The sequence below is a fragment of the Pleurodeles waltl genome, chromosome 3_1 (assembly GCF_031143425.1).
Source record: "Pleurodeles waltl isolate 20211129_DDA chromosome 3_1, aPleWal1.hap1.20221129, whole genome shotgun sequence".
Classification (NCBI taxonomy): Eukaryota; Metazoa; Chordata; class Amphibia; order Caudata; family Salamandridae; genus Pleurodeles; species Pleurodeles waltl.
The window spans coordinates 157,138,225-157,164,137 of NC_090440.1; the positions used below are offsets into that span (position 1 = coordinate 157,138,225).

Sequence of the window (25,913 nt, forward strand, 5' to 3'; positions counted from 1 at the left end):
TGCTACCACTACATTACATAATGCATGTCTGGGCCAACATCCTCAAATGTTTTTACCCGATAACCTGTGTCTAGTTTTAGCAGCAATGAAATACATCTTTGGGCTCCTAAAAACGTATTTCCTACAGACGTCTGGAATGATTGTCAGAGTGGGTGCTGAAATTAGGTTTGTAATCATAAATCATGTCTAAGTGTCGAGATGCTAGAGATGTTGCATCTCATACTCAATGGTTTGAGTATCGAGTATTTCAGTAGCACTTTCTTCCGTTTGTTCAGTGCCCTTTGTAATAGGAAGCTGACCATTTCTAAAAGGAAGCAGGTCAGTTGATGTCTTCAGCTGGCTCCTCTGCAGTCCTGATAAATCCACCATGGCTGTATTGAGTCAGCAGGCTGCTGCAGTACATGCCCTCCGCAGCAGCAGGGGTATATTGGCGGAGACAGTATATACAGAAAGGCTTTGTGGCTTCTTCTCGAACTTTGGTGGTGATCGGTGGGGTCCTTCAGTTCATACTGCCCCTCTTAAGGCACTTTCTGAAGTTGTGAACGGCACGTGTTTTGGAGCAGGCTGGAAAGTTGCTACAGAGTAGGGTCCCACACCTTGTGGTTTTGCAGGGGAAGAGATCTTTGTGCTTGATGAGGACAATCAATGTCTAGTACTGTGCATTCATGTGGCTTCTGTGTTTTTTACTGGTGTACGTATTCAATTCTAACTGGTGTATGTGACTGAATGTGCACATAGCCGTTATGCTGCTTACAGCAAATGAGCTTAGGTGTGAAATGGGTAGATGGGCATCTTTCGGGAAACAGAACTCTGCATATTAAATGATGAAACATGTGACCACGAAATTTACGTTCTTTCTTGTCTGTAGTGTTTGTGTCAGTCTGCTGATTATATTCGTTATCCATTCGGATAGATACTTGTACCTGCAGATTCCTCGCCACCTCTAGAATATTCCCCAGGCACCAGACTGGATCTGGAAGATTTCGTAGCAGTGCTTCCACGTGCCTGTAAGTGGCGCCAATTTGCTTTGTCCCAGAAATAGAGTGAAGCTGCACATTCACTATGCCTGCATGCCAACATCAGTTCTTTTATTTTCTCATCTTTGAGCACGGATTCGCAGCTCCGGTCCCAATTTCGTCAGTTTTCAATGATTTCCCAATTAGATTCCAGTGTGCAAGGGAACAATGTCCTCTCTTAAAATAGAGGGTTCAAACCATGCCATAACTGTCGTAAACAGATGTAGGTAATGGAACTGCACAAGGTGCACCTTTGATGTTTGGCCGTGAAACACAACGCATAGTCGTTTGATGAGTGTGTCCTCATGCACCCGAAGGGGATCCGAGATTCAAAGCTTTATGTCACAGAACATTGAAGGGAGGCTGGACCTTGGGTTAAGTCCTGCTTCAGCTCCAAGTAGTCGATCCATTCCGGCCCACAAAATCAGTGCTGAGACAGATCCTCGTCGTACTCAAAATCAACAGGTAAGTCGAGGAGAAAACACCAGAATAGCCAACAAGACACCTCCCCATACTTCTACTCTCTATTGGAAGAGAAGTCCGAAGGGCTTTGCAGTGACAATCAATCTTGCTCTTGATCCCCACATGAGGAGCCAGTTAAGCAGTTGATCCTGATACACCCCGAGTTATTCGGTCCACAGTATATTTTGGCCTTTAAGGAAGCCATGCTGCTTATTTTTGCACTGTCCTAGCTCCCTCAGGTACACCTTTGGGTCCAAAGGATCCCCAGGGATCTTAAGATAGGTTACTGCTGGTAGGTCCATTCTCTACACTATAGGAGCACCTCACACCCCCCAAGGTTCCGCACCATCTCCAGTGTTGTCTTCCGTTCTGGCTTCAAGAACTGCACCAGTCCCTCTTGCATTGATGCAGATACCTATGGTGCTGCAGGGGGATCTGGTGCTGACTCCAATGTCCGGCCCTGATTAAGGTCATGCTCCAAGACTACTCTGGTACACCCAGTTCCTGTACAGTCACTACTGAGGAGCCGTCCTCTGTGGCCTCATAATTTTTTTGGTTCCGATTTGGACCAAAGTTTAATCTCCTGGACATGATGATGAGGATGATTTATTTTCCTCTCACATTAGGATGATTACATTTTATATATGAACCTACAGGGGGCCTAGTGGGCTTGATACCTCCCCTGACACAGGGTTGTTGTCTTCCATTGGCCACCCAAATGTAAAGAGTGCTTGCTTTGCTGTGGTAATTCGATGTGCGGCTTGGGTCCTGGACTTGAATCGGCCTTCTTTTAAGGTTAAAACAAATGTCCTTATGGAGGGCCTGTATCTTTGCCCTCCTTGCTTAAAACACTTACTGATACTGTAATGGGCACCTGGTTTGTGTTCGGTAAACTGGGAGGTGGCCATACGCCAAAGATTAGCCCCAGATGACCCTGATTTGTTTTGACACAGTATTTACAGCAAAGAGTCTGGTGATCCAGGCTTCCAACAGCAAGGTGAACCCCAATATATTCCCTATGCTACCAGACAGCGAGTCAGAGAGGATTGAGGGATTAGGGAAAGTAATGTTCTGTTTGGTCTCCTTGGCCTTGTGGTTGGTACACATAGTTTGCCTACCAAACCATTCAGGATGATGAAAATGTGACAAAATACATTGTCCATGCCACCATGGATATGACCATTTGCTTTGGCTGAGCAGTCATAACTAGGTTGGTGCTCCATCGATCCACAGGTTTTTCTAGATATGTGCAGGCATCCATCTTGGATATGCTCTTTGATGGGTCCCGCCTATTTAGCAAGGAAGCTAATTCTTCCCTGGAACTTTTCAAGGAAAGCTAGGCAATAGTACATTGTTTGAGTCTTACGACCCCTGGAAGACAGTTTCCTTATCAATTCAGCCCTTCCAAGGTTTCTCGTGGTTTGGCATATAGGTACCACCAACCCCTGCCCCCAATTCCAGCTGAATTCATCCCAGTCCTTTCATAGTCAGGGATCAGCAAACAAGGCAAAGGTTCAGGGGCACTGATCTTCCCATACCCCCTCTCCTGCGACATCAGCCTCCAAGCCACTTTACTTTGCTGTTAGCCGCAAGCAGCCACCTTGTGGCAGGCAGGATCTGACATTTTTTCCTAAGATGTTAATCCATCACATCTAACACATGGGTCCACCAAATCATCTAGCAGGGCGATATCCTTCAGTTCCTTTTCGACCCACCACAGCTTCCTCTTACATTTGAGTGGCTTTCAGAGGAGCACCTATCCATCCTACTGCAAGACGCGCAAGCTCTACTGTCCCTAGGGATCATTGAGAGGGTGCTAGTCTGAGAAATGGGGGTGGGTTGTTGCTCCTGCTATTTCCTTGTGACCGAGAACTATGGAGGCCTTTCTCCTATTTTAAGTCTTTGCTCTCTGAATTCTTTTGTGTGGAAGGACACATTGAAAATGGTCACACTGGTCCAGGTTCTCTGTCCAAGCTCTGGCTTCACTGGTAAGTAGCCTTGGACCAACAGGATGCATAGTTTCATCTACGAGTCTTGTATTCCTACAGACTTTGACTGTAGCTTAAGGTTGGCCAAGAGTATTTTCAGTTTGCCGTCCTCCCCTTTGGCCTTCCATGCCCCACCCGGGTGTTCATGAAAGTGATGGCAGTGGTTGCTGTCCATCTTTGGAGGTTGGCGCTACAAGTTTTTCCTTACCTCGATGACTGGCGGTAAAAGGTGAGCTTGCCATAGTCGGTTGTAGACAACTGCCAGATGACAGCAAACCCCCTGAGATTGTTGAGGTTCTAGATCAACAAGCTCAGACTGGACACCTTCACAGAGGCTTTCTTTTGTAGGAGCAATTGTGGACACTCTACAGTTCAAAGCCTTTCCTCCATAACAACAAGTACAGGACATTCAGGCAATCCTAGATCGGTCCTGGAGCTCTGTGAGAGACTTCTTGGCCTCTTGTCCTCATGCAACCTGCTTGCTCACTTCACCAAGTGGCATATGCAAGCTCAGCAGTGTGATCTGAAGTCTCAGTGGGCACAGCACCAAGAAAACCTGTTGGATGCATCACTACTGGCTTGGAGAGGTTATCTGGGAGAGGTAAAAATCAGAGGACTCTGGTATCCATCAGAAAACCACCTCCATAAGAATGTGTTGGAGTTGTAGGCCTTTTGCCTGGCATTGAAGACCTTCCTTTCATCGATCATGGGAAGCCAGTACAGATTCTCACGGACAACCCACCGCCATATAGTTCTGCAACAAACAGTGCAAAATGGGGGTCCGATGCTAAGAGCTCTATACCTGTGGAAGTGGTTGCTGTGTCAAGGCATTTCCATGATTGCGAACCACCTTCAGGATCATTGAATGCCATGATCAGAGAGCTCAGCCATAAGTACCTAGTTGATCACGGTTGTCAGCTACACCCTGAGGTGGCATTTGACATCATCCAGCTATGTGGAGAACCCTGGCTAGATTTTGTCACCACAATCAAGAACATGCAGTGTCCAAACGTGTGTGTCGGAGTTTCTGCAAAAGTCCACCCTAAGAGTCACATTTTGTGCATTGGGCACAAGTTTCCTATATGCCTTGTACGCCAGTCAGCGCAGATCTTTTTTGATTGATCCTTTTTTTCAACTTTTTGTCTACATTTTCTCAAGACTTTACTCCTGGTGCACCAAGGATATTCGCTAGGAAAGCTGTTTTTGTGCCAGCCATCAAGCAGTTTGAAGAGATGTAGGTGACAGACCCGCATTTGGTGTGCCTCTGTTGTTTGGAGTGCAACCACAACTCCGAGGCCTGAGTTGACTGCCACGCCATGCACCCCAGAGCTTTGAGGGAGTGGTCACAGAGCCTCTGCAAGCTGTGGTCCCTGCAGTTGAGGTCATCGAGGAAGTTGTGTAAGCCCCACAGGTGCAAGAAGTCAAATCAGGCTCCTTATCATAAAACTGACTTTCTAGTGGCAGTAACATCTGCCCAGAAGGTCGGTAAGCTACAGGCTTTGTCATGTCAGGCTCCAATCGTTACCATCTACCCAGACAAACTGGTTCTTCAAACTAGAGCACCTACCAAAGGTGGTCCCTTCTTTTCATGTAGGCCTGTCCATCACCATACCTACCTTTTATGTGCAGCCTCACTCCTCTAAAGAAGAGGAGACACTCAATCAGCTGGACCCACAAAAAGACATTGTTGTTCTACCTTGATGACACAAAAGAGTTCTGAATGGGCGTCAACTATTTATGGAGTATGTTTGAGCAAAAAAAGGAAAGAGGCTGCACACATTGGCAAGTAGCAGCCTCCTGCAGGTTTGCATGGTCATTCTGCCAGGGCCAAGGCTGCAGCCACTGCATTAGGTTGTGGAGTACCCATCCTGGAGATCTGTAAGGGAGCAATGTGAGCTTCCCTGTACATGTTTACAAAGCACTACTGCTTTGACTTTCAGGTCTATTGATAGTCATTTTGCCCATTCAGTCCTACAGGACTTTCTAGTGTAATCCATCCCAGCCCCACTTCCGGTGTGATATTGCTTGGGTATCTATTCTGACGTAAGGAATCTACAGCTGAAACTCTGCATCACCAGAACAAGGTACTTCCCTTGCATAACACCTTATCTGGTCGAGACTCCAACTAGCCATAGATTATTTTCTGACCCACCCATCCTCCTCGCTCTGTGAACGGATCCAGAGTGAAGGGCTGTTCCCCTTTCAAGGGCCTTGGTTTGATGCACTGTTGGTCAGTGTTCTTCCTTGGTGTGCGCTTCTGCTGTGGAAAGTCAAAAAATTCTACGGACATCACGCTGGGGTGGTGCCTCTATAGACACTGTGCATGTCACTTCCTGCATGGATGACTCCACACGGAGCCAAGCGACACCACCTAACGGGCACACAGGGTTACTGCTCACGAAAATGTTTCCAGGTCCAGTCTGATGCCTGTGGATTATTCTTAAGTAAGGAATGTGCAACGAGATGGTCTGTAAGAGATAAGGCATTACTGAAGGTAAGTAACTTGTTTGCTCCTTCCAAACTCATTTGTGATGCCAGAATGGGACCTTAATTTGGTCCCAACATTTCTCACGTGACCTCTCTTCAAGCAGATGCACAACTGCCTTTTGCTTCTTCTGACACTATGGACTGCCTTCCTTGTTGCAAGAGTGAGCACCAGGTTCTCTCAGTTCATCTGCCCTATACCACCTTTTCCCAGATAAACTGGTGCTGAGGACCTGGGTGCCCTTTTTGCCAAAACTTGTCTCCTTTCACGCTAGGCAATCCTTCACCCTCCCAACATGTTTGCTGCACCTCTCGCCTTGAAAGTGGAGAGTCTCCATCGGCCTTACCCCAAAAGAGCCTTAAGCTTTTATATTGATTACACCAAAGACCACCAGATGGAACAATCAGTTTTTGTGGGTTTCTGTGGGACAAAGAAAGGTATGGCGGTGCAGAAAAGGACTTTGTCAAGGTGGATAGTCCCCTGCACTAAGACCTGCTACACATTGGCCAAGAAGCAACCTCAGAAAGGGATGCGGTCTCGTGCCACCAGGTCCAAAATTGCTACCAGTACATTGGCTTGCGAAGTGCCTGTTCTTGGCATTTGTTGGGCTGAAGCACTTTTGCCTTGTCAGCCAGGTCCTACTGGCAGGGCAGGTTGCCCATTTGGTCCTGCAGGAGTTTTTGGTCTGAACCCAGTCTGCAGACCCTCCTTCTTGAGAGGTGGTACTCTGGATTCTAAAGGTGAGGAATCTGCTGTTAGAAGTATCCATCAGAAGAACAAGTTACTCACCTTTGGTAGTGCTCTTTCTGAAGGCTACTTTATCAGCTGCAGATTCCTCACTACCCTGCCCCTCTCCCCTTTCTGTGAAGTAGACTCTTTACCATCAAAAAAGGTCCCAAATTAGAGATCGCCATGTGTGTCTCCAGTTGTCTTGCGCTCTGCATCCAAGGGCACAAGAAGAGTCACGCAAGAAACTGACATTGTTGAGCAGGGGTGGCACTTAAATGCATCTCAGCTTTGTCATTTTTGGGTTATAACAAGGCCAGCATGAGTCTCATAGTGCTATTTATTGGCACGCAGGAGCACTGCTGCTGAATCTTCCAGAACCAGTCTGGCTTCTGGGGAATATTCTAAAGGTGAGGAATCTGTGGTTAGAGCCTCAATCTGAAAGAGCGTTAGCAAAGGTAATGAACTTGTTCTTTGCATGTTTCCGTAATACTGTATATCTTGATTATAAACTAAAAAAGTCTTCATGTGCATTCTCTTCCAAACTATTTTTATTTCTGTTGGACACTTCTTTTCACAAATTCCTTATCTAGCAATATCTCTAGACACAAGACTGGCACAGGAATATTTTTACTATTTTTCTGACTAAATGCCAGTGTCACTAAAAGAGAGTTACATGAGCGTCATCGTCAAAAGTGACCAGCTTTGTTCATAGATGTGCCACTCAAGAACCAAATTTCGTCCTTGGATCCCTGTTTACATATCATTTAGTGTTTTGCACCTGTCAGGAATTCCCTTTGTTATGATCCATGCCTCCATATGTTCCCCAAAAATCTATCCTTGAAAGGGAGGTCATAGTTCTAGCTCTAGAGCACCCAGCTTCCAGAAACGTCATTGATCCCTTTTTGAGGAACAAATCATTTCTTTACACAGCTGTCATAGGGATTGAACTGTAAAAAGGAAAAAATAAATTAAAAAAACACACACACACAGCCCCCCCGTCCCCTCAAAGTTTTGCAGTACGCCAGTGATGTCATATTTCCTGATAATAGTGCATTTGGCTTACACATCTGTTTAATATGAAAAAAGCAGTTGTTAACGCTAATAGGTCTGCATTTTGGTATTTGATAGAAGGATTTGTTAGATGAGTAGGTAGTGGATCGTTCATCTGGCAGTTGAAAGAGCACCAAAACACAGCTATCAGGTTGGTTTCATTGTAAGATTGTGCAGATTTTAAAGGGGCTGAACAGGTCTTTTTCCCCATCAGGGCATTTCCCTGGTGGGCTGGAGGCCTTAGAGCCGGTTTTGAAAGCCCAGGGCCGTTCCTGGTGCCTCTGTCACTTTCCTTTGCTTCCCAAGGTTAATTGCAGCAGACAGTGGGGGTTGTGAGGGCATTAAGAGAGACAAAAAGAGATGGAGAGTGGGGGTGGGTGTAGAGAGAAAGCGTTTAGAGAGGTTGAAATGGGAGCGAGGAGAGAAGGAGGGAGAGAGGATGGATGGGGAGATGGAGGGATGGATGGAGATTGCCCAAGGATACAAAGAGAGCAGGCTAGAGTGAGCTTTTTTGCAAGTTCTACTTTTGATCCCTAGTCTAGCCGTGGCCATAAACTATATCTTGCTGCCCTAAAAACTAAATCAGACTCGCTTATTTATGCACAGAGAAAGTTGTATAATAACTTGGCCTCCACTAGTATCAAACTGTTACTGTGCTAGTTGTTTTGGCTACGTTGATGCTGTCACCGTTGTATGGTGCTTGGTCATTCCAGAAAAGTTACCAATTTGGGTAGATCTCGTTCAAAGCGTTGCATTTGAATCGTCTACGGTCGCTCGCTCAGGGAAGAGAAGACTGGAATTTAAACTGCTGAGGCAATCTTACAATCTTATGTTGTGGTTTCTGCTTGTTTGAAATAGCCTGCGTTTATCAGATCATCGTTTCCGTAAACATCCAATTTGTTTGGAATTGGTAAAGAGGAAGGCAGTTCCTAACCTAAGGCCACATATATGATACAATCGATAAAAACATTATCCTTTTAGAGCTCTGGTTTTGGGCTGTTTCACTCTGTTTAAATTTGCTACAAAATCACACATGAAACTCGGGTCACGATGTTCTGGAGATGATGAGTTACAGTCTAAGTAGTGAGCAAGGTTTACTGTAGAATGCTGGTCCTCTATTTTCTTATCCTTGTATTTGATAATCCATTTACAGAGATGGGAAACACATTTTCACAAATTAGTTTTAATTTGCTTACAATTTCAGATTTTTATATTGGCTTGGTCTACATTTTCGGCAGCAGTCGTTAATGCAAGGACGGCCCGGAGAATTTAGTTGCTGTGATCTGCATTGCCTCTTCCCTTCTGTCAGAGCACTGAATATGGTAGAGGCCCCTGCTAATTGAAAATTGCAGTGTTCATGTTCAGAAGCTACACAAATCTGCCGAGTGGGTTTAGCTTCATGATAACGGTTTGTTTGGTTACATTTTTGGAGGTTGCTATCAAGCATCTCTGTCTGGTCACAAAATATCTAATACTCCTGGAAAGGGCAATGCGTTTCAGAAATGTAATTCTTAAGGTCTGTACCATGAGTGTAGTTTTAAATTTTTGTTTTACAGAGTTACAATTGTTTGAGGGACAGCATGCTGTTTTTTTTTTATTATGAATGCAGATATTTTGAAAGGCCTGTCTCCTGGCGGAGTGGATAATGGAAAGGAGAGATGCCACTGGAAGCATTCATTCCCTGCTGTCCTCTTTGTCCAAGCTTTGGTTAGGTTTATGCTAGTGTTGCTTTTCACGGACTTTGGCAGTAGAGAAACTGCCTTCCCCTTCATTGAAGGATTCTTTTCTAGTTCTGCACCTCAGGACCCAAGGTCTCACTAGTGAGTGAGATCTGTGCATGGTCTTGTGCACATTGGGTAAGGGACCTAGCACCTGGGTCTAGATCTTCAGAACGTGTTGTTCACCTGAGCAGTGAAAGGACTACAGGAGTGTCCCTCGTCCATTGTTACTGATGTGTAATACAAAGAAATTCTGCCTAGCACCTGGGTGTCCTGGTTTCCTAGACTGTTGCAATGGGGAGTGGTCGTCAGAGATGCAGTCTGTGCCCTTAGTTTTCCTTGTAGCATGGTCATTTCTGAGGCTTACAGATCCCTAGTGTATGCTCGTGCCCTGTTGTCCACACGGCCCCAGCTTGAATACCTCTGCTTCTCAATGCACAACAGTCCCATAGGCCGGATGAGGACCAGTGATCTAGCCAACTGGTTATTCAGTTCAGTGGGGTTTCTGTGCACCGGAATGGAGTAGAAAGAAGAGATTTTGTACCTTGTGGTGCTTGGCCAGTCCCCCATGTTTTCTGTTAGTGATAGTTCGAGCATGAGTTAAAGGTCAAAATGACATTCTTTTTAAATTAACGTGAACATTTTTTTTTAATTATGTATGGTTTTTCGAGGGCTTTTTCGTTGGTGAACGTTTGAATATTGCCAAACGAAGTCAATTGATCATTTGATTTTGTGCTTATAGGGCCAATACTCCTACCCAAGATACATGTCTGTTGAATGCTTGTATAGCTGTTAACTGCGTGCCCGTGATAATGAGCTGAAACAATGTTGCCTCCTGTAAGAATGATCATGTCTTCAGTGTATTACTAGCAAGGCTATTCTGCCATCACCACCTCTTCCTCCACCTTACTCAACACTCCAAGCACATGCTTCTGCTTTCCCCGTTTGCCTCCTGTTCCTTTTCTGTCTTTTCACTGTATTCCAGCAGGAAACAGTAGCTTCCACCTACACGTCGGGCCTTGATTGGTTGAGCCACTGTCAGCATTCCATGGATGTTTCTTTGATTGATGAGCCATATATATGTTGTCTTATTGGCAGTGTTCAATCAATATGTCGTAGTCCTGTTTGTATCTGTGGAAAGAGTCTGCTCTCTGCCACGTCTTTTCAATGCTCCCTCTCCTCTCTTCCCAGAATGTGGCCGATCAGATTGCCTTCCGAGCGGCTGGAGGACTCTCGGCACTCGAGCACATTCTCCAGGCTGCCAGTTCGGTCCCAAACACTGGTGCAGCATCCCGCATTCCGCTTAAGTAAGTTGCGGTGCTATATGCACGCTTTTCAGTCATATATTGAAGTTGTCTACTGCTGAAAATATCTGGTATAATTGTATTCCTCCAACTTATTAGAGGCGAGATCCCCAACCATCACGGAGTACATGCGTTCCCTTCTGTGAAATGGCTTTGGGCGCACACACCTACACTGTTGTTACTGCACAAGCATCCGGTTCACAGTATGTCATCAGTAAAACTTGACATCCCTGCCACTTTCCACGTCAGCTAGATAACTGAGTGCAGATCCATGAGTGGCTTGGAAGGAAATGTAAATAAAATGGGAATACTGGCCCATCTTTTTGTAAGAAATACTGTTCAACAGTCAAATAATGTTAAAGCACGGAGTTCCGACGTGGCAGCAAGTTCATTAAACTGTGCGGTAGGGCAGGTCGACAGTGAGTGACTCATCGCACACAAATGTAGCAAGTCCTGCGTCTTGAGTGCCTTCCACAGACATCATCCCGAAGGCCTCAGGGCCCAGTCCATTGGCGCCGACGCAGCCTTTCATCTCTGAGCGATCAAGAAGAGTAGTACCATTATTTATAACTTCGCCATTTATTATAGCGCCAAGAGTTACTATCTAGTTTATGTTGGACACCTTATAGGGTGTGATTAAAATAACTATTACTTTTAGCATGATCAGTGTATTGGATGCATTTTCCTTCGAAAATCAGCAAGCAGGTGTTATGTCTTCTTGTTCAAGTGCCGAATATAAATTAAGAAATGATATTGACCAATACCTGTTCTTAACTAGGCACTTTGGTATTATAACCCCAAACGCCAGCCCACATATCCACAGTGGAGATTTGCACAGTTAGTCTTGCATCGTGAAAACTTGTGCTCCTTCGCAGTAAAGATAAAACGTCTGTTTGGTCTGTCTGGCTCTACTAATCTCATTTGATAATTTTTCTGTAACGGTTGGACTCGCAACTAAAAATATCAGTCCTGTAAATATCTTCTTCCACCTGTAGACATTATTATTTGTCCTACCTTTTAGTCCACTGCAATAACATGACTGTATGTTAAAACTATACTGCTTTAGCTTCCTTGAACGTTTTTAAAAGGGCACAGCTAATAATTTAGCTGTTCCTACCAAAATGGAGCCCGTACAATTGATATTTGTCGTCAGGCAAGAGGAGGTGGTAAAACTACTGGCCGCAGTAGTACCTGAGCGTTACACGAGTATATCCTGCCTACCTGAAGTGATAAACTAGTCGTAGATCAACACTCCACCCAAGTGATATGTATGCTGAGTTTTATTTTTCACGTTTTGTTATATTTTCTACAAGCTCAGGCATTGCTTTTGAGTAAAGGGCAATCAGTCTACCTCCGTATGTCTATATCAACATGAATAACATAAATTATTAAAAGCCCTGCAAACTTTCTCTCCCAGCCTCCCTTTCTCTCTCACACCTACCAACCCACTTCCCCCGGAGTCTAGTTCATGTCCTGTTCATTGATGATACATGGTGCCAGGTCTCTGTTTCTCTACTGATTTTCCCTCCTTGACACAGTCTTTAATTACAGAACTCACAGAATTTTGAGGCAGGTCATTTCTTGGTTGTCCTTAGCCATGTATCTCACCAACGGACACCACACTTGTGTGAATACTTTCTCTTTTTTTAATACTATATATGCTAATTTCTCCATTCCTAGAAGCGAACACATCCTCACCCACCTTCAGCCAATTTCCAGCGTTGATGGTTTCTCACACAGTGCCAATAAGTCATGTTTTGCTGCCAGCAGTAGATGTGATAAAAGGTTACCCTCTCTGAGCGTAATCAGTAAATGAAAACTCATGGACTCTGCAGAAGAATCACTTCAGGGCATTTTGCAGTTCGGTTCCATGCGACCTCTGCAATCGCTGTAAGCCCTGGATCCTTGTATAGGACCAGAGAATGTGTTATAGTAGCCTTGTCCCTGCTCTCCCTCCAGAGGCGTCTTACAGGGTCGATGATCTGTAGTCGTACTACTGTGAGAAACTATATGTAGAGAATTCTGTATAATGTTTTCCTGTATTGTGCATGACTAGCATAAATAATGTTCCCAATGTAAGTTTTCTCTCCACTGGTCTACATCCAACTGAACCATACATTTGTTCTCCCATACTATGTGAAAGTGTGCTCTTTGATCCAGCTGTGTCTTCTGTAGCATCTTGTAGAGGTTTGAGATGGCATGCTCTGTCCCTATTTGGTCTCTAATGCAATTTGCCCAGCCCTATCAGTGCTCTGGTGCCACCCGTTTGATGTCTGGCTGTAGAACCAAATGTCATACTGAGTGCATCTAAACTGTTCGTTCTCTCTTAATCATTATTTCTGTTTTAGGTTTTCAGAACTTTCTATTTGCCCATTGTAAACATGTCTTCCAAACAAAAGATTCACCCTGCCTTCTACCCCTTCAAAGGTTTCCTTCTTTATCCCAGCAGTAAAATATGCATTTCTCTACAGTGGTATGAAGGGAATGGGCTATGCAGTCGTTATCCCTAGGCCCTCAGGTGCTTCCAGATCCTCCTCCTCATGTGTGGTATCCTCAATATGTATAGATGTTGGTATCACTGACACTTGGGTATTCATGTGACTTCTTGCAGGTGCCTCCACATTAGTGTGTCCTGTCTCCATTCCTTCCTTCATCCATTCCGACAGGAAGCAGAGTTGGTGTAGAAAGCTGGCTTTTCATGTAGTGTACCAGTGTTTGGGTACACCATGCGGAAAGTCCAGACAACCCTTATTGTTTTACAGGGTGTAAGGAAATGCCTTTCTTGGCATGGTTACCCCCCTAACTTTTTGCCTTTTGTTGATGCCAGTTATGATTGAAAGTGTGCTGGGACCCTGCTAACCAGGCCCCAGCACTAGTGTGTTTTCCCTAAACTGTACTTTTGCTCCCACAGTTGGCACAGCCCTGGCACACAGATAAGTCCCTTGTTAATGGTACCCCTAGTACCAAGGGCCCTTTGGCCACAGAAGGTCTCTAAGGGCTGCAGCATGTATTATGCAACCCTGGGGACCCCTCACTCAGCACATGCACACTGCCTCATAGCTTGTGTGTGCCGGTGGGGAGAAAATGACTATGTCGACATGGCACTCTCCTCAGGGTGCCATGCCCACCTCTCACTGTCTGTGGCATAGGTAAGTCACCACTCTAGCAGGCCTTACAGCCCTAAGACAGGGTGCACTATACCACAGGTGAGGGCATAGTTGCATGAACACTATGCCCCTACAGTGTCTAAGCAAAACCTTAGACATTGTAAGTGCAGAGTAGCCATAAAGAGTATATGGTCTGGGAGTCTGCCAATTACGAACTCCACAGTTCCATAATGGCTACACTGAAATCTGGGAAGTTTGGTATCAAACTTCTCAGCACAATAAATGCACACTGATGCCAGTGTGGGATTTATTGTAAAATACGCCCAGAGGGCATCTTAGAGATGCCCCCTGAATACCAGTCCTGAATCCTAGTGCTAGACTGACCAGTTTCTGCCAGCCTGCCACAACCAGGCGAGTTTCTGGCCACCTGGGGTGAGTGCCTTTGTCACTCTGTGGCCAGGAACAAAGCCTGTACTGGGTGGATGTGCTTCTCACCTCCCCCTGCAGGAACTGTAACACCTGGCGGTGAGCCTCAAAGGCTCATGCCTTTTGTTACAGCACCCCAACTTCCTACACAGGGGGTTACTTTAACAATCCCAAGTGCTCTAGTTAGGTAGTGTGGTTGAGCAGCTGAGGCTTATCAGAGATGCTCAAAAAGAAACCCGAGACCAGTTTAGGAAAACAACACAGCTTTTCGTATAAATTTAGACACCAAGATCATTGAGATTGGGTAAGTACTTTTGACGCTAATGATTTTTACAAGAAAAACAGTAAAATAGCAAAGCTGTCTGATTCAAGGCATGAGCCTTGAACGTGGTCATGTCACCCTATGGAAGAAACATACACTGCATAGGTATACTTGCAAACGGTTGTAGAGGCTATCCTTTAGCACTTACGGTGCTGAGGGCCAAGGTCCCAAGTACCACCAGCAGTTAGGGTTTACCTGCCCTGGTTTGTCCGGGTGGTAGCCTTGAGGGCTATAGCAGTGAAAGTTTAAATGGATCTGTAAAAACAGAAGAGTCTGCAAGTTGGGACTTGGGGACAAGTCCAGCAGAACCCAATAGGGGGCTCTGCTCGAGGGGGCTCCTGGACCAAGGAGAGGCAAGCAGAAGTCCTGTACTTGGGCTGGGGGACGCAGGTTCAGAGATGCTGGCTGGATGGCCACTTAGAGTTGGAGGCTCTCACAGTTCTCGATCATCCTGCAGAGGGAGGACAATCAAAGCAAAAGGGCCACTCTGGATGTGGAGCTCATCAGTCCTGAAGTCTCTCGATGTGCAGGTATGTATTGGTGGTGGAGGTGTCCAGAATGGACACAAACAAGCCTTGGTGGGTGCAGGGGCCCCAGTAGTCAGGGTATTGGTGCAGGGGGTCTCCTGGAGAGTCTAGCATCTTGAAACTCCCCGATAGACAGAGCTGACCCCCTTGAGCCTCAAAAAACCTCCTCCTGTCATGCTGCTCTTTCGTTGGGCATGATAGCCAACAACACTGGTTCCCAGACCGATGCGGTTGGTGCCTGCCGATGCAGTGGCATTGCTCCTCCTCCCCAAGGGAACTGCTGGCAGGTTGGTGAAGCACTGACAGTCCTCCACAGCTTTGGGAGGATGCACAGCTTTTGGACGAGTCGGGTTGATGCAATTGTCGAGATTCCAGCAGCAGGGCAGGGTTTGCGCCAAAGGGTTTAAGCCCTCTGTTTTCATGGTAACTGCTGTTCTTTTGTCCTCCTTCAGTTCCCAGTAGTCTGAAGTCCTGGTGTTAGGTGGACCCCTAAATATTACATTTATGGACGTTTAGGAGAGTGTATGGTAGTAGCCAATGGGCTACTTGCACCTGGGGTGACTACATCCACTTTATGTCCACTTCCTGTAGAGAGTGGTTATATTCCAGACCCAGAGTTCCTAGTTTTACCAAAAACAAGATGGAGAAACCCTTGAGTGTCCAATTCAGGTAGCCCACCTGGGTGTGACTAGCCTAAAAGTGCAACATGCCTCCTAAATTTTCCGCCTGGTGCCAAATTGTCCTCAGGGCAGGGGGAAAGCCAGGTTTGCATATCGAAGGGGGCAGCGGCTTGCAAGCCCCTGGCTCTCATATGCTGAAACGCTAGCCATCTATTGGAGGAGGTGTGACCACCTTCCTCCAGAGCAGACATTGTTTCTGGTCTCTGAGAGCGGGAGCTCTCAGCTGCAGAGGGTCAAAAACTTGTCTGTGGTGGGAGGCTGGGTGATACCAGTTACCCAGCACACTCAAACTAGAAGGTGTTCAGGGGACACTTCTAAGGTGCCCTCTGGGTGCATGTCATAATAAATCTGATACTGGCATCAGTGTGGTTTTATTAAGACGAGGTGTTTGATACCAAACACCATTAGTTTGTGCAGCCATCATGTAGCTGGGTAACTTGTGATGGCCATTGCCAAAGTACATGTCCTTAAAATGGCTGCCTGATTACTTGCAGTATTTAGTAATGGAACTAGACATCACAGGGGCCTATCTGCTTTTACAGATGTGCCCTCACGTATAATATAATATAATGCACCCTGCCTTAGGGCTCCAAGGTCTGCTGTAGGGTTGGCTTACATGTATCACATGCAGTGGGTGTGGGCACAGCACGTGGAGTATGTGCAATGTTGTGTTTTCAAAATGGTTTGCACCATTTCACACATTATGTAATGGCAGTCTGCATGTTTTTGAGTGTAGGTCCCTTAGGGTGGCATAATACACGCTACAGCCGTTAGGGGCCCTCTTTAGTGCCCATTACCTGGGCATCAGGGGTGCAATTTACTAGGGAATTACAGGGGTGCTAAAGCCCTTGCCAATTGGATTACAATTGGACATATGTCTCATTTTTAGGGAAAGGGCACTGGCACTCAGTGCACTGCCATAGGCACAAACCGGCAGCTAGTAGTCCAAATAGGGGCAAAAAGTGGGGGGCAACCTGCAAACAACCCAGCCCATTTTCCTACAGTTGGTTGATGATTGTTAGTGAATTCAGAATGCCAAGCTCCCCTCCTATAGTTAATATTGTGCTTTGTGTTCTTCCCATTTTTAGTTTTCCACATACCCAAACATCTCCTACCAGAGATGTGATTTCCCTGTCCAGAACAGCTAAGCTTTAAACACCCACCATATATTTAGGGAGGATAATCATCTTGATTTCTGATATTCTTCCTGCCCTGATTTTGTTTATAGGGTCAGTTTATTAATTTGAGAAATGTAGTTTAGTTTTTCCACATTCTCTTTTCCTTCATCACTGCTATGCCAATCTATAGTTAACTTATATGTGGAGGACAATGTAAGTAATGTGGTGTGCTGCAGAAGTGTTCCTGTTTCCCTATCCACTAATACCAAAAGGTCTTAGGACTGTGCTGTTTTAACTCTGAATCCTGCTGCTTCCTGGAAACAATCCATCTCTTAAAACAGTTATCTTGTGGATGTGCACGGATTGGTCGAGGCCATGAGTCTATCAACTAGAAATATCTGTACTTTTGGTGTACCAACTCTTAGTATGACCCCTTTGATGCCTTAATTGTCTCTGATTCTCTGTGTGAGTGGTTCAATGTATAGTGCAAACAACGGTGAAGATAGGGTTTCACTGCCTCCTACCCACATAAATGTGATTTTTTTTTTTTTTACAATCTCCCGTTTACACTTGGAGGTCCTCGCGCGGCATACCCTGCCTGCGTCCAACCCATGAGCTCTTCTCCAAAGCCCATGTGCATTAGTCCTGCCCTCAAGATCTCAGTCATCTATGAAAACGTCAAACCCAAACCGCCAACAGCATCCGCCTGCTCACGCACACAAACCTCAAACCCCTGCTCATCCATTGGGACCCTCTCACAACTCAAGCCACAATCGCTGTCATGACCTGTGCACGCGGGAGCACCCACGGACCCCTGCCCCCATTACATCTTCAACTTAGGAAGCAAGATGATTGGCGAATGCCACCAACACGTTGGCCTCCTTCCCTGAGGACTGGAAACATGCAGAAGTGAGAAGACCCATTGACCACCAGAGCCACCTTCCGCTGGTCTATGATGAACGTTGCCACCTGAATGAAGGACAACTGTCTCAAACTAAAAACGGACAAGATAGAAGTCCTAATCTTTGGGACCGGCACTTTGCCTTAGAACAACGCATGGAGGCCTGCTGAACTCAGCCCATCCCCGCCTGACAGACGATGCCCGCAACCTCAGCATCACCGTGGACAGCAAGCTATCTATGAAGAAACTGGTAAACACAGACTCTTCCCACCTGCTTCCACACTCTGCGCATGCTCCGCAAAGCCTTCAGGTGGCTCCCAGTCAACACTAGAAGGACCGTCACAGAGGCCCTCGTCACAAGCAGGGTGGACTATAGGAACACACTCTCCGTAGGAATCACTGCACGCCTCCTGAAGAGACTAAAATGATACAAAACTCAACAGCAGAACTCATGCTTGACCTCCCCAGACGTACCAACATCACACCCTACCTCAAGAAGCTATACTGGCTCCTGATTGAAAAGATACCAGTTCAAGATGTTGACCCACATATACAAAGCCCTGCACATCAAAGGACCAGCATACTTCAACAAATGCATGACCTTACACCATTTGACCAGACAACTACAATCCGTCTCCCTCTTCCTCGCACACACACACACACTCACCGGATCCGCCTAGGCAACAGTGAAAGACACTCCTTCTCACACCTGGCGGCCAAAGCTTGGAACAACCTTCCTCTGCACCTCAGGACTGCCTCATTACTCTGGTAATTCAGGAAAGGATTCAAGACCTGGCAGAATACAGCATAGCATATAGCATATTTGATGTTCTCTGACCTGTAAACAGATCACCATGAAGCAGTTAGCAAATCCAGGCCCTTGAGACATTTACAGGTGATTTACAGCATGTTATAAATCCGTGATTGATGAACCGCCTGTTGACCGTTTCACAGGCCTACTCGCTATCTTTCTGCTTTTTCTCTGCCTGGTCCAACCAGTTCAGGGCCTTCTTTGTGTTGTTTCTGGTATGCCTCCTTTTTATAAAGCCAGCCTGGTCTGAATGGACCAGTTTGCGCAGTATGAACTCTATTCTTGATGTGCATATTACACAAACCTCTAATAATCTACATTTATCAGAGATGTTGGTCTATAAGATGCGCAGGAGCTCGGATCCTTTCCAGGTTTCAGTAGAAGTGAACCGCAGTTCCACGCATGTTGGTTATTACTTATTGTTTCTCTTGGAAGAAATTAAATAATTTCAACAGCAACTCTAGCAGATCAGGCCCAATGTTTGTAGAACGCGGTAAAGTATCCATTGTGCCCTGGAGCCTTGTCTAGTTTGAGTTTCTTAATGGCTATCAATATTTCCTCCTTGGAAATCGGTTCCTCTGATTTCCCCTTGCTATCCTCAGGCTGGATATGAAATCCATCCTGAAGATGATTGACCGTAAAATTGACTACTTAACATCACACATGGATCACATGAAAGACCCCCTTGAGAATCATGGCGATCAGTTGGATGAGACTAAGCGGCATTTCTTGGTCCTTGAAGGCCTGTTACTGGCATATCACAGCACATTAAAGCACAAGGAAAAGGAGATAGTCAAAGTTGCCTCAAAGAACCTTGACTCAAGATCCCATATGCATAATATCCTCATAGCTTGCTTTCAAGAGTCAACCATCAGCCTTTGTAAACCTGACACATTTGTTTAGCAACTACTTAAAGACTTGTCTAGTAGGCTAAAACGTCTCTGATTTGCTGGAAGTTGGAAGAGCTCACCGATTACTCACTCCTAGAACTTCACCTGGAGGTCATTCCAGACCTTTTATCGCCAGACATTTAAGTAATTGTGATCATAACACTACTCCTCTGCTGGCTACAGGAAAGACCTCCCCTTCTTCATAAGGACAATGAATTATCTATCAAACTGGATTTCACTGTAGCAGTGCAGAGGGCCCGAAAGGTATTGCTGATGCCAAAAGGCTATTGAGGTCACATAACATCAAATATGCTATATGCTATGCTGTATTCTGCCAGAATTTGAGTATATCATGTGACAACCCCAAGGAGGCAATACAGTTTGCGAAGACAGCGATCAGAGTTGAAGGCTGTAGGAACCGTAGGGGTGACAATAATGACAGAGACTCAGAGAAACACTGAACATAGATGTATGCTCTAGGCCTGTCATGTGTTTTCTCTGGCTTGGAAAATGGGTGTAATACCGCACAGGACATGTTCTACACCCAGTGAGTTACTATGCAGATGTCATTTGGGTAATATTAGCTGAGAGGAAAGAGAACAGTTTGATGGGATGTGGACCATCGATATAACTAAAAGCCCTGGGTGCCGGTTGGTTAATAAATTGCTCTGTATGTGGGTGGGCACTCCTGGCAGCAACAGGCCAGCTTAACAGAACATCTTGTTATTGGAATATGGGGAAGGGTGGTGATGATGATGATTTGCGATTAGTCCTTTCCCATGCAAGTAGCATGGTTGTACAGTTCGTGGGTTGGACTTCTAGCATAGATTACACTGATATTTGGGGTTCTCAGTGTGGATGGGGGATGCGCCTGCCTGGATTAAGAAACGTTTTTTCTCTCAGCCCACCAGGGCATCTGCAGAGGGAGCTGGGTGACTCCGTAATGACGTCCCCTGCTGGATGTGACGTCAGTGGAGTCTATATAACTCCCTCACCAATGCGCTGACACCAGTTCCTGCTTTTCCGCGCTTGCAGTGTGGATCCGGAGACGGTTATTCTGGCCGTTTTCAGTCTCCTTCAACGTTTTAGTCATCTTCGGAAACTGTGCTATGTCATCAGGATTTAAACCCTGTGGGTACTGGGCACGGCAGATGTTGGCTACGGATTCCCATTCGGTGAGCATGTAATGCCTGGGTGAGCACTATGGCACTGAGGACTGCGGCTCCTGTCAGCAACTTCGACTTATAGCTCTTTACAAGTGTAGGTGAACCTTGTGGCAGCGTGGATGGAGGAGTCCACGTCTTCCCGTTGCAGGAAATTTCCCTCATGGTCTGACGTCCGGTCCTGGACCTGTTTGAGAAGTCGCTCTCCTAGACGCTGATCTTCTTTGACATCCACAGGTAAGTCTTGGCATTTACCGACATCACCGCACTCAACCTCCCGTCATTCCTCGGCTGAGGAGACGAGGTCAGGGTCTGCACTACACCTTCCTCCCTTTCTGGGAGATGGGGCGACTCCAGACCAGATGCTTGCATATAATTGTTACCTGCATGCCATCTGTGGTCAGCCGCCTTCCTCTGGAAAACCTGTTGGCCCCAACAAGGTGTGCGGTGCCTTGATTGTGGCCACGCTGGCAGGTTCGCCTTCGGCTTTGGTTAGGCCTGCAATGTCTTCTGACGTGCCTACTGTGGCGCCAGTCCACAGCCCTATGGGGTTCCCACCTTTGGTGCTGACATCCGATTAGTTGACTCTGGCGACTTCGCTGGTGGCGCCAATCAAAGTTGATTCCCCCTCTCCATCTGACGTCAGTGTCGCGGCTCTGCCTTCTCGATGCTGGCTGACATCGGGAACGGCACCTGTCCTTCCTCTGCAAGACTCCATTCCTGGTGCTCCTGCTGCAGGGGATGGTGATGAGGCGATATTGGAGTCAGGGCCTCCTAGAGAGGAAAGCTGGTTATCTGATCTAGTTACTGCTAGTGGCTCAGATTCTTCTCCGGCCTTGGGCTTTCTTTCCCCTCCTGGACTTGATACGGAAACGAGTTCCTCTTTTATGGAGGTGCTAAAGAGGATTGCAGAGGTGTTGGGTCTCACCCTTCCCTTAATGGAGTTAGCTTCAGAACCTTTAATTGATACACTTCACCATAGCCAGACCAGGGTTGAGCCAGTGCTTCCTTATAGCGAGGCATTATATGATGTATTTTTGGGTGCTTGGGCTAAGCCTACTTCTTAGTCTCCGATTGACCGGGATATATTCCAAAGGCACCTTCCTGCCCTGGGTGACCCACCTTGTTTGATTAGACGTCCTACTCCTCGCAGTTTTGTGGCACAGGCGGTTTTACATTTCCCTGATAAGGAGTCCCTTCCCCATGCTCCTCCTGATAGAGAGTCTAGAGCTCTAAATGTCTGTGGCAGGCATATTTTTTTTCCTCCACTAGTTCTGCTTTACATTCTGTGAACAAGTCTTGTGTTCTTGGACGTTTCTCATTCCTTATGGGACTCTTTAGCAAATAGCTTGCCCTCGTTTCCAGACGAGGTCAGGAGTATTAATACGGTGCTGGTCGCGGTGCCCATGGTGCCGTTTTCCCTCGCTCGGCAACGGCATGGTGGAGACATGCGTGACAGCCTCGTTGTTGTTTCCTGCAGCGGCATCTGACGCGGTCGGACGGCTCTGCTGTGGTTGTGCTTCCGGGTCGTATCGTGGAGCATGTCGAATGCCCAGCAGCTTGATTTCTGCCTTTCTCGGGGCGGTAAGGCGGGCGTTTGGGCCTGCATTTAAAAAAAAAAAATTCAGGGGGTTTACTGATTGGGGGGCCTGTTAGGGATTACATTGTGATTAGTTTAGTTTTAGTTAGTTTTATGCATTTATAGAGCGCGTAGCTACCCTAGGGCATCCCAGCGCTAAGGGTACAGGAAAGATTATAAGGAAGGCAGGAGGACAGGTTAACGACTGAAGAGAATAGTTTTCAGTTTCTTCCTAAAAAGAGATTCCGAAGATTCATGGCGGAGCTCAAGAGGTTGGGCATTCCAAAGACGAGCAGCCTTAATACTGAAAGTTTCCTCCCCATCATCCATTGACGCGAGGTATATGAATCTGTCGGTGGAAGAAGATCTCAAGTGTCGCGAAGGGGCGTAGATGGAAATACATTTTCTGAGGAAATATGGACCTTTGTTGTGTAGGGCTCTATGGGTGATACACATGGATTTAAAATGTATACGCTGTTTAATCGGCAGCCAATGGAGTGCTGCAGGAGCCGGCTTGGCAGATAGATGTCTAGGACAGTTCATAAGGAGCCTAGCTGCCGTGTTCTGTACAATCTGCAGTTTCCTTAATACATATTCCGGGGAACTAAGATAAAGAGAATTCCCATAATCCAGTCTGGAAGAACCAGTGCCTGGACCAGGATTCTTCTAGATGCGATGGGAAGAAGATTGAGAATCTTCCTGAGAGATCTAATGAAGCCAAAACAGACCGAGGAAATATTCTTAGCTTGTGGTTCCATCGTAAGGCGGGAATCCAGTACAAAACCTAGGCTTTTTACCTGACCTTTAGGAGGAGGCAGACTGGTAAAGGCCTCTGAGTAACATGTTAAAGGGGGAGCAGGAGAGCCATTACCTAAAATGAGTACCTGAGATTTGCCATTGTTAAATTTAAGTTTGGATTGACTCATCCAGTCGCCGATGTCCCTCATACAGCCAGCTAGGTTGACAGAGGGAGAATTCCCAGAGCTAGAAAGGGAAACCACTAGTTGAGTATCATCGGCGTAGGTGACCAATGAAAGGTTGTGGGGAGTGACTACTTTGGCCAAGGAGGATAAATAGACATTAAACATGACATGATTGGGGATCTGTGAGGGCGTTTTAGGCCTTTTTAAGCTAGGAAAGGTGGAGTTGGGCATTTCTTTTGTGCCATCAGGTCAGAGCAGAAGGGTGCAAAACGCAGGAGAGTGACTTCTTCCTCTTCTAAGAATGGGTGGGGGGGTTCCTGTGCCATTGCAGTCTGCTAGAGTGGCCAGGACTGATATGGCTGGTTCTGCTCCTCTTATGTCTTGTGGTGATTGAGGTGTCAGTTTCAAAGGCTCTCCAGACTGGGGCTGTCCATTTGGGTCGTCCCTCTGCTGTTCCCACCTCCATGCAGGCTGCTGTTTCTTCTTCTTCAGAGGAGGATGGTCCTTCTACTTCTTCTGGGTGCAAATATGTGTCTCGTGAGATGATGTGGATTATTCTGGCTCATGTACGGGAAAATGTGGGTTTTCCTGCTTTTCAACTTGCAGGGGATAATTCTACCTTATTTCCTCAATATGTGGCGACTTCTCTGTTTGCTATGCCTTTCCTGGGGCCTGTAAAGGACATGGTTTTCCGGGAATGGAAAGAGGTGGACAAAGCCCAAGTTCTGCGTTTTCTCCCAAAATTTTATTTTCTGGAGGGAGAGGGTGCTCTGCCTCCTTTTGTGCGTTTAGATTCTATGCTGGCTACTTTGATTGGTAAAACAGCTGTCAGTCCGGAAGACTGTACTATTTCTGATGCTACCGATCGGAAGGTGGACTCCGGTATGAAGTGGGCTTTTTCTGCTAGAAATTCTCTTTGGGCTGGTATTTTTTCAGCTTATTCTGCGCAGTCCTCGGTTCAGGACTTTGACAAACTTGCTGTGGCTGTGCAGGATGGGTCGGAATGTTCTGAATTACTGTCTGTTATGGAACAACAAGCCCGTTTATTGGCTGATTTTTCTTCGGATATTATCCGCTGTGGCTTATGGGGCAGTGATTGGGGCACGCAGTTCTCTTTGGTCGCGGCAATGGAAGGCTGATCCTGGGGAGAAAGCGGCTCTCCTAAGACTTCCTTTTGAAGGTCAGGCTCTGTTTTGGGATAATTGCCTGCAATGATTTCTAAAGCCTTTAAGGACCACAAGCATGCTTTGCCTTATAAGGGAAGCTCTGCATCTGGCAAATGGTGGAAGTCACACTCTAGGTCATCTCCCAAGTTCGTTCCTCGGTCCTTTTCTTCCTGAAAGCATAAGTTTCAGCCTAGGTTTTCTCCTAGGAGGTTAGTTTCATCTGCGAAGGGAGAAGCCAAGAAGGGTTCCTTACAATCAAGGTTTTGGAGAGTGGCCAGTGTTGAGTGGTTGAGTTTTTCTCATGTTCTTCCCGTTTTTGTATCCCTTTTCTTACAACTGTCTTTTCACCAACTCTTTTCCTAATGAGGATGTTCTTCCTCTTAGGGATTTTTTTTGAGTTCTTAGCCTTTTTCTCCTATACTAAATCAGCTTTCCTTTTGGATAAAAGGCTTCCAATGTGGTTGTTGCTTCTGACACGATTGTCATGTTAATGTGGATGAGTTTATTCTATCCTCTAACATGGATGAGCTTCTTTCTGTGCTCTCATGTTTTATGGTGTTATTCACCTGTGCTTACACAGGTTGAGATGTTCTAGAATATGTTTTTATTCTCCCTCATTTTTCTTCCTCTCTGATCTTTTCCTCTGGTTCTTGACCGGTTTAATGACATTTGGACCCTTTGTAGGGTCTCAGTTCACATCCCCTCCTCTGGGGTTTTTATGATTTGGTATCTGATTCTAAGTTAAGGAATCTGAGGCTAGATGTTTCTATTAGATGAACAAGTTACTTAACTTTTGTAACGGTGTATCTGGTAGAGACAGAAGATTCCTTAATGACCCTTCCTTCACCCCCGTTCTGTGATCTGAGTTCCTCTGTGGTCTCCATAGATTTCATTTTGATGATCTACACCTGGGCTTAAGATTTAGGTGATAATTGACACAAAGGTGTATTTATTTCCAGCACACTGTTTTCATTGCCAGTTTCTGTTGTGGCTCCACGTTTTAAGCATGGAAAACAGTCATGGAAGGAACTGGCGTCAGTGGGGTAGTTATATAGACTCCGTTGACGTCACATCGGCGGGTGACGTCATTACGGAGACACGCAACACCCTCTGCCGACACCCAGACATACTAAGGGAAAAAAGTTTCTGGATCCAGGCTGTTGCCTTGGGAGGATTCTAAGTTAAGGAATCTGCGGCTAGATCCCATCTCTGCCAGATACATAATTACAGAAGGTAGGTCACTTGTTCATTATGCTCCTTTCGACCCTCGTGTCTTATTGATGCGTTGTTACACTTAATAAACATTCAAACATAATTGGATGCAGGTGGAACTGATAGTTACTAATATAATAACGTGGAATGTGCAAGAGTTGAGTAATCCTGAAAACGAAAATTAATACTACCCTACCTTGAAAGACATGGTATTGTGATTGCACCTATAGAAGAGAGACGCCTATGACAGAGGAATGCTGGCTCTTTTGCATACAGATGAGAAAAGTGCAGATGTGTTGCACCGTGTAGCACATTTATAGAGTAGCAGCAATATTG

At 46.0% G+C, this 25,913-nt stretch overlaps 1 protein-coding gene across 2 annotated transcripts in view; it reads left to right on the top strand.

Moving 5' to 3' along the window:
• Nucleotides 1-25,913, top strand: part of SCAPER (S-phase cyclin A associated protein in the ER) — a 2,262,878-nt gene that overhangs the window by 1,475,547 nt on the left and 761,418 nt on the right. For both annotated transcript variants that reach the window (XM_069222023.1, XM_069222024.1), the window contains exon 25: nt 10,640-10,755. In XM_069222023.1, coding sequence (XP_069078124.1) covers nt 10,640-10,755 — 116 coding nt within the window. The remainder of the gene's footprint in view (nt 1-10,639; nt 10,756-25,913) is intronic.